Below are 9,658 nucleotides of genomic sequence, written 5' to 3' on the forward strand. Positions count from 1 at the left end.
CTAATGTTAGTCCATTCTATTCTTTATATCAACAAAAAATTTCACAGCTGTACTTGATTGCTTTTTTAGATATTTTTCTTGTAACATAAACAAACAGCCAGTACAGAGAGTATACTATAATGAAGGAAGTCATCAGGCAGTATAGAATGAGTTAATTCAGTTCGCTGATCCTGAACAGTGAAGCTATTTTGTTCTGTACTTCTACACAGTGAATACTGATTTTTTTTTTTTTTTTTTCAACTTGATAAAAAAAAAAAATTAATAATGGAGAGGAGCCACAAAGATCTTCAGTTTTCAATTTTCTTCTTAAAATTTTTTTTTTTTTTTTTTTTTTTTTGTCCTGCAGTATGCGTAAGCCAAAAAGACAAGTTAAATATATACACATTACAAAAAAAACGCATGACAACACCCAACTCACTTCAAAGCAGAAAGTGTCACAGACAACAAAAAACCAGACTCACACCAACAACAACAACAAAAAAAATGGGGGGAAATCTAAACATGTGGTCATTCACTTGCAACATGTTATTCTGCTCTCAGTGCAACAAATGCGGGAAAAAAAAAAAAAAAAAGGTCATGTTCCTCCTCCTGCTACACAGGCTCTGGCACAGGCAGAGGGGACTTGCAGCCACAAAATAAATGAAGAGATTAATCAAATAAAAAGTTTAATGCCATGGACATGTGCAAGGATGCTGGGGGACAGCGGGCAGGGGTACTTACGGAGGTCCTCCGGGCCCAGCCTGCGGGTTCTGAGGAGCGGCCCTTGGTTAAGCAGAGAAAGAGAGAGGCAGAGGAGTTAGGTGAATGGGTTCGGCTCTCAGAAACACACCCACGCCCACACACAAGCTTCTTCATGGATGGGAGTGGGTTTTTGTTTTTTTCCTTTTTTGTCATACTTGAAAGTGTCAGGCTAGAGTCCAGGGACCAACAAAAAAAGTCATGAAACTGAAACAAAGTGAAAGAATGTTTCAAAATATAATTTCAAAAATCTATTTAAAAAATAAATAAATAAATCACCAAACTGCCAATACATATACGGAAATTCCTGTACAACAACAACAACAACAAAAAACCCTCCCACACAGGCTCATTTTTTGGTTTTGTTTACATTTCTGGCGTCATGCATAGCACTTTCTTTTTTTAGTTAGAGGGCTGCAAGTCAGTCGCTGCTGTCATTATGCGCTCTTCTCACGACTTGGGTCAGAGGGTGGACCACACAGCCACTGACGCACCCATCTCACAGCTTCATTCCTAAACTTTCTTAGCCGATCTTAGCCAATCAAGATAAAACTATTCTGTCTCACAGTCTCAAAAGCAGCTGGCACAAGAACCAAAAAAAAAAAAAAGGAAAAATCATGCGTATTATTATTATAATATTAGACAAACTCATTCCTGCGAGGTTAAGTATTCTTTGATCAGCAAGCAGACAGCTCCAGAGGGATTTCTGAAACTGTTTTCAGCAGCATGCAAACAGTGGCAACCACATCATAATATCACACAATGTGTTACTGTTAGTTACAATTTTTTTTTTTTTTTAAACCAACTGTGCATGAATCACACACAAAGAAAAGTCACACAACTAAGGTATCAAACAGATGACTGAAAACTGTTATGAACAAGAATTTTTTTTTTTTTTTTTTTTTTTTTTTTTTTGTGGCTTATTAAGTTATTTTAAAGTTACTGCAAGAAAAAAACCAGAATATTTAAAAATCAGTTTCATATCTTACACACACACACTCTCTCTCCCTCTCTCTTGCATGGTAGATTTGTGTGTGTGTGTGTGTGCGCGCGAGAGAGAGAGAGCGCACGTGTGCGTACATGTGTGTGTGTGTGTGTGTGTGTGTTAACCATAATTTTTGAGAATGATAGAAAAAGAATATAATTTCAACAGCCAAATTTCCAAAGATATTACTTATTTGACAGTAATAAATGAAATTCCCCTATGACATAAACAGGTAACACAACAGATACATGTGTACACTCTTTGATGCCAATGAATGGTTTCTGACTGGTGATCCAGTTCAGTTTCAGTTTCAGTAGCTCAAGGAGGCGTCACTGCGTTCGGACAAATCCATATACGCTACACCACATCTGCCAAGCAGAAGCCTGACCAGCAGCGTAACCCAACGCGCTTAGTCAGGCCTTGAGAAAAAAAAAAAAAAAAAAGTTATAGGCTTTCTGGACAAATGATATCATTACATTTGAGAAGTATGATCGATCTGAAGTCCCATAACATAAAATTATAATCTCATCTATAAGGAAGTGTTTATAATTTAACAAATTGATGAAAATCATAATACGGTTCCCTGTAAAGGGAGATAACTTGTGACCGATTTACAACTTCCTTAGTAACCTTCAGCGAGTCACAAACGTCGTCTGCTAAGCTGGCCCAACGAAGAAAGGTGATCACAATGGCCAATGCTCTGGAAACCGTGTTTATGTCAGCAGATCTTAGACTCCACTAAGTTAGTGCAATTATGAAACAAAACAAAAACAAACAAAAAACACACACAAACAAAAAACAGCAATCAAAAATGGAAAACCTGCATCTGAGCTAAGAATTAATGAAACAAGAGTTTCAAAATAGGAGAAAAGTAAGAAGACAAAGTCTTAAGAAGTAAGTTTGTGCCTTCCCCAAAAGCACCATCATTCAATTTCAAGACATTCAGATGGATGTATGTTAATGATGTATGTATGGTGGTCAGTCATGTCCAACTGCAACCATCAGAACAGCGGTGGATGTAACTGCTGTCCCAACTAACTGGGCAAGAATCTGAAAAACGAATTTCTTCCCGACGAGGAAATCGTTCACCTTGGCACAGTAGCTGGCCCAGCCTTTTCACTCATCGGCGTGAAAGTCCTGTAAGTGTGTAAGGGCTTCTCTGGTCTCACTTTTCTCTTGCCAGTCATGATGATGAAGTTAATTATTCTGATTTTAAATGTCAAGATTTATGATGAAAAGCAAAACTTAAAACACGGGAGCACCTTCGCAGCACCACACGTTCGTTCTCAACACATCCACGTCTATGAGAAAGGGCAGCCTCCCTCCTTTGTTCATTTTGTTGCCCATTCGTCTTGGTGCCCTTGCGTCTCTCCTTCCTCTTCCGCAAATTATGTGTGTGTGTGTGTGTGTGTGTGCGCGCGCGCGTGTGTATGTTTGTCTCTGTGTGTGTGTGTGTGTGTGTGTGCGAGTGTGTGTGTTTGTCTCTATGTGTGTGTGTGTGTGTGTGTTCCCACATGTGCCTGTGTGTGTGTTCCCACATGTGCATGTGTGTGTGTGTGTGTGTGTGTGTGTGAGAGAGAGTTAACATACTGCATGCACTCAAATGTGTGCATGTGTGGAGTCTGTGCAAGGGTGTGCCTGCGACTGCTTCTGTGACTGGGGAGACATAATTAAGCAATTATATTAACTTGCCTAACCACTGCAATCACCTTTGCCGAATTGAGAGTGAATGCAAAAACTACACATGATTACAGATTATCCTTATCAATTTATGGTTGAAAAAGAAGGTCAACAAGCTTTTCTTCATCCACTGCCTTGACGGTAACTGCACGTCCTCCCAGAGCAAGTAATTACCTTGGCCACAACTTTCTGCCATTACGGAGAACCATTTCCCCACTTTGCCATAACAACATAATTCCAGTTATTACAGAGGAAACCAGCAAATGATCCTTGCAACCAAAATGCAAGAACCCGAAACAAGTTAACACATTACGAGCCCACGTCTGCATCGAGACTGGGAATTAATAAATCTAGGCCACAGATTGATGACATCATTAACAAGTTATTTTTCGTTCTTCCTTCCCCCATCCCCACCACTGCCACTTACCCCATGCCCAATCAAACCATTTTGGATTAAAAATTTTCAATTTTTCAACCCAAGAAAAGATCCATCTCTTTACTAAAGAAGGGCATGTCAAAATTTGGGGATTCAAGAACAAATTTTATCTACTTCACCTGTCCTGTGTAGACCACCAATATATAGTCGTAAGAACCAGACACAGCAGTGATGTTCATCAATTTTTCAATAATAAAGTGTTTGCAATCCCTTGCAATACTTTACCTTATCTCAATATCTGTGACAAATCGAAGATGAGAGAAACATCCAACAAAGTGTTACTGCAGCATTTGAAAGTAACCTGCCCATGGGCAAAGTCATGCACCAGGAACAGCTCTGCCTTAAAAATTATATTCTAAACAGTTGTTTTATTTTTTCTGAAATAATGGTCTATATTTTCATTTTTAATGTATGTGTTTCGGTACACAGGTATTCAGTGTTTTGTGTGATGAATTCACCTAGGGTGTTCTACAAGATAACCATTCATGTGTCTCAGTCACTGTACCAGCAACATTTTGGAGAGGTGCACTCCAACCAAAATTCTACACTTTACCCTCCTTCAACCCGATTCCCCCCAACTCACCATTCATCCACCCCCTCCCAAACCTTTTAAACAATAACATTAAAATGTGAAAATGTGATGGGGCATTAAACAAGATTTCACTCTTTTTCATAATTTGGCATCCTGAATAGGGAAATGCAGAAAAGGAGACTGTGAAATCTACCTTATACTATGAACCGCAATCATATGCTGCATGATTTTTTTCCTTTTCTTCTTCTTTTTTTCTTCTTTTTTTTAAAACATTATTTCTCACTTTTAGCCAAAAAGCTATCCGTTTGCTGACAGTACCTTATACTTAGTATAAGTTATAGTTATAAGTACATCAAATAATAAGAATGAGCCACATACCTGTAGGCATACATTCTGGTATATATATATATATATATATAGAGAGAGAGAGAGAGAGAGAGAGAGAGAGTCATTTTCAACCTCTGTTTACAAAGGGAAAAATAAACATGGCTGGAAAAAAAATAAACAGAATCAAGTACTTAAAATGAATGCCACAGGAACTGAATTAACTGTCCCAATGAATATACTTTGCATTTACACAATAACATGCTCCATACATAAGTTTTGATAAAATGTTCTCTCCATCAATGACAAACATGGACTCCAAAAAAACTACAGTCTTCCAGAAAAAACACTCAAATATAGTGTTTCAGAGATCTATCAATTATTACAGTGACATACACTTTGGTTTTGTTGTTGTTCTTGTTGTTTTGGGGGGTAGGTGTTCTTTACTTACCCTCTACCCCTGGATTTGTCTCTCTTTTTCCTTGAACTCCTCATGTTCTTACTGTGCCACAATCACTAAAAGTAACTGTGGAATATGTGTGAAATCCTGAATGAAGTCTGCCTGAATGCCAAACGCACCCTCACATACAGTAAGTAGAGCACAGAAACGCTGGTGTCTGCTCAATAGCTAGAAAAAGGAGAAAAAAGAAAGAAAATAAAAACACACACACAGCAAATTTATGAAATATGAAGAAAAAAATAACCACAAAGTTTCTGAGAGCAACAACAGGATCAGCGGTCCAATACCTGCACTACCAACACCCTAATCTGATGTGGTCTGAACAAAACACCCCCAGGACCAGGGGGGGTTTGGTGGGGGGGTGGAGACAGTATATGTATGATCAGTCGAATGTGGCTGACAACTGTGACAAGGCAATGCGACATTCCCACTCCTCCTGTCCCACACAATACAGCACGTCCTATGTAAAGCCCCATCAATCAGTACACCCATGACAACACCTACAGCAGGTGTTCATTCATCATCCCCCTCACCTTCATCATCATCGCCATCGCCATCCTTCATTCTCTACCCGCACCCATAGTCATGTACCGTATTACATCTAAGATAGAAAAAAAAAAGCTTATGATACATTCACGATCAAATCTTTCATAACCATTTTGTGGACAGAGTCTGACCCATATGTGCAGGACTTCTTGAGTCTTTCACTAACATCACAGAGCTCGGGGGAAATCTCCTTGGGCACACATTTAACAAAAGCTGTTTCACTTTGACTTTCAGTTGTTCACAGCTGTAACACTAACAGTGTAAGCTAATAATATGTTACAAATATTTCAAAAAGAAACTCTTTACCATCTTATCCAAGGTCTTATCAGCATTATGAAGTCTACAGAAGCAAGCTGAACACATACATAATGTCCTCTGAGAATGTGAGTAATCGGAAATGGAAGACAACAACAAAAAAGTCTTACATAATAAATTAATTACATTACATCTCTGCCACTTTTCCAACCATATCAATCCTGGAAGTGGGCACGGTGAATCAACAACTGTCTATTCAGGACTGACAGTCAGTGAATGTTAAAAGTAATCAGAAACACAGTGACACCATTTCACTTTCACTCTCCTATGGATCCTTTGATACCGTTACACAGCATTCTGTAAACGCTTTTACAACAGATGTTCAATACCAGCGTCATCACCACTGGCCATGCAAACACTTCACAACAGATGTTCATTACCAACATCATCATCACCACCATTTGCCATCACCGCTGTACCGTGCTGTATCTAAAAAGTTTTTTTTCAGAATCTGATCATCACCATTTATCGACTCACAACAAATGTTCCAGTTGAACCTCCAAATAAATTTGTATAATGCTAAGCCCTTTCTCAATGTCGATTCCATGCGATCATTGCATATATATATATGTCCATTCTAATTCCCATAAAGTGTAGCAATAAAGTAAACTGATCTTGACAGATAGACCAATGAATGGGTGGACTATTGGATGGATGGAATGACAGACAGATGGATCAACAAATGGACGGACAAATGGTTGGACATATTCATATGAAAGACCTAGAAATGATATATGAACTGATTTCAAAATTTATTGACCTGGCAGCAAAATCCTGCTGTTGGCGTTAAAAGAGCATCTGTTTAAAAAAAATACATTCAAAACTCTGATTCATTGTAAAATTCTAGTACTGTTCCTGAGCGAGTTAAAACTGTACACGAGCCCCAGAGAGCAGCAGAAAGCTTTTCAGCCTGTTGTGGTAAAATTAACAGCAACTTCTTTTTGAGTAAGAAAAAAAAGTTTTGTGTAAAACTGTATGATGCAGTATTTATCATGTTCTCCTCATATCAGACCATATCTCTTACTTGTAATAAGTTGTAACTGACTGTGAAGTCCAATATGCGAGCACTCTGAAGAGCATTTTTCTGCAGTCCAGGCCACTTTTTTTTTTCTCTTTCTGGTCAGGTCTATTCTTTTCTTTGTGCCAACTATTTCAGAGACAACGTTTTTGCTGTTGAGTGTGTGTGTGTGTTTTATCATGTGTGTGTGTGTGTGGGGGGGGGGGGCAAACAAGAAATAACATGTATTGGTGGAGAGCATTTCTAGAACAGATTACAGGATATGTATATAAAGTAGAATAAACCCCACAGGATATGTAAAAGTATTTTTATGAGTACATGTGCTTGTAGAGGATTTGGAAAGCCCTAAGTATTCATCCTATCTTTTTCCCCCAACTGAATTACTACAGTACATCAACAAAATGTTTAATGGGAGGAAATTCAAATGGTGTGAATGCATAGTCTTTATTGGATTTTACAAACAGCTACAAACTGAAATTTGTTCCATATATTAAGACCTGCTGCTTCTTACACATTAAGACTTTCTGTTTTTTGACAGTTGGCAAACAGTTTGCATGCCTGATGTCTGGGACAAGTCCACAAAAACATATTATTGCCACTGTTCATAATAATTATGTTCTTTGCACTTAGTCAAATACTATTTATCTCCCTTGTGGGGAACCAGGAAAGATACTGGACATTCTCTGAAATCACTTAAAAATAATTATATCAAGTATTCCGACAGAATTTAATGAACATGTTATGCTGAAGATTATTTGTTTATGGGTTGTTTTTTGGTTTATTTGGTTTTTTTCTTCTTTTTTTTCTAATCTGGGTTCTATTTTCTAATTATGGACTGATTAGGTCTGAGAGAAAATGGGTCAAAGTGTCAGCACACTCTATTGTCTGGGCTTTCTCATCAGTCTTTTGACCCGACCTAACCCTAACCCTATTTAAAAAATTAAATCAGTTCAGCAAAGATCTCAATCAGGAGTCAAATCAATAAATTCAGAATGGTAAGGTACACCCAAATTTACCAGATTTTTTTTTTTTTTTTTTTTTTTTTTTAGATTGAGTGAGGTTGTATCAGTTCTGAATATAATTTTTCAAGAAAAATAAAACTGCTCTGGTCAATGGAAATCTATGCAAATGGATAAAAGAGATGTGGTAGTGTGATGAGGTTGAAATAGCCTGACTGAACTCCGGGGGTTAAGTGAATGAGCGAGAGAGACAAAACTATTTTGGGATACCTAATTTTAGAAATTAGGTTAACAATGAATAAAATGTCGGTTTGTTGAGCATCTTCTTTAAACATGTTGTCATACAATAATGAACTTTAGTGTGAAACTAGCATTCAACTCCACAGAAGGGGGTGCCTTCAACATTGCTTAAAATACCTTTGCTTCCTTGTACTTGCCAAGAAACCCCGTGATGATGATCAAGCTCTGTTGTCTAGATCGTATGATTATGATCCGGAGCTTTCGTATTGTACTGGAGTTAAATTGAAAACACGATTCACTATAATATGTTATCAAATTCATTCCTGATTAGTGAATAGTAGACACAGTATTTTTAGAAGAAGAATGACGAAACAGTGTCAATCTGGTGTAACAGAAAGACGGACACAGCCTGCTAGAGCATAATTCATTGCTCGGGGTCTTCGATCGATGCCAGAACCAGAACCGAGACCCGCTCTGTATTTCCTTATTTTCGCAATACGGAGTGCACAAATAACCTGCTTCAATGCTAGCTAACACCTCCAACTCACAATACTTACATTGTTGCTTTTATCCAGGCAGGGGTACAATACGACGAGTTCTAAAGACGCCGTGTGTTCGTTTTTCTTCGCTGGTCTGTGGTCCCGAACAACAAAAATGGCGTCTGCTATGATGTCATTATCCGGGCACCTGAATTCATGACTAAATAACCGATCCATTTGAGAATAGACCAGGCCAGAAACTTATTGAGATGAAACAGTTTGGGAACGATAACGTGCTGAACAGTGGCATTTTCATTCCTTCGGCCGATTACAAAAAAACACTTTTTCATTTTAGCTACAATCGATTTGCTACATTCATTCACGATTTACTGGTCACGCACGTGTATTCTCTATTGGAAATTTGATTTCAGGTCCAGCTTTCTTCAGCTAAATATCACACTGCACGGCCACAGTAGAGTATCTCCAGTTGAAGCACGTGCACAAGTAGCAGCAGTACGTAAGGCTGGTGGTAATGAAGGATTGGTAATCGTATGTTTCCATAGATGAAGCCGCTTTGACAATTAACGTTCTATTGTTAATGAGATCATTTTTGCTGGTGATTGCAGCCTTCCGATATAAACGGTATTGTCAACAACTGATTTTTACAAAGTTAAGTTTCCTTCCGAGTCGAAGACTGGACAGGCCGCTGAGGGGGAAAAAAAATAATAATAAAAAAAAATATATATATATATATATATATATAACCAATCCCTTGTGCCTCTGAAGGGCTTACTATTTGCGCTTTCATGTTGCTAAAGTCTCCTTACCACTTGGGCCTCAGTGGTTGAAAACCTGTGGCCAGTACTGATATCATTGTCGGTCTGTTTTCAGTTTCAGCAAGCTTAGTAGAATCTTTCAGTCAATGACCGGAGGCGTCACTCCGTTC

General features: G+C 38.2%; 1 protein-coding gene across 3 annotated transcripts in view; it reads right to left on the bottom strand.

The window, feature by feature from the left end:
• Positions 1 to 8,912, bottom strand: part of LOC143301876 (vesicle-associated membrane protein 3-like) — a 33,397-nt gene extending 24,485 nt beyond the window's left edge. Inside the window, exons 1-2 of one of the 3 annotated variants that reach the window (XM_076616293.1) lie at positions 8,791 to 8,905; positions 721 to 762 (exon numbers count right to left, since the gene is read on the bottom strand). In XM_076616293.1, coding sequence (XP_076472408.1) covers positions 721 to 762; positions 8,791 to 8,792 — 44 coding nt within the window. In that variant the 5' untranslated portion in view covers positions 8,793 to 8,905. Of the gene's footprint in view, positions 1 to 720; positions 763 to 2,812; positions 2,962 to 8,790 lie in introns of those variants that run through there. The other 2 variants (XM_076616292.1, XM_076616294.1) reach the window with 2 other exon arrangements.
• Positions 8,913 to 9,658: the final 746 nt, after the last annotated feature.

Source organism: Babylonia areolata, chromosome 28 (genome assembly GCF_041734735.1).
Source record: "Babylonia areolata isolate BAREFJ2019XMU chromosome 28, ASM4173473v1, whole genome shotgun sequence".
Classification (NCBI taxonomy): Eukaryota; Metazoa; Mollusca; class Gastropoda; order Neogastropoda; family Buccinidae; genus Babylonia; species Babylonia areolata.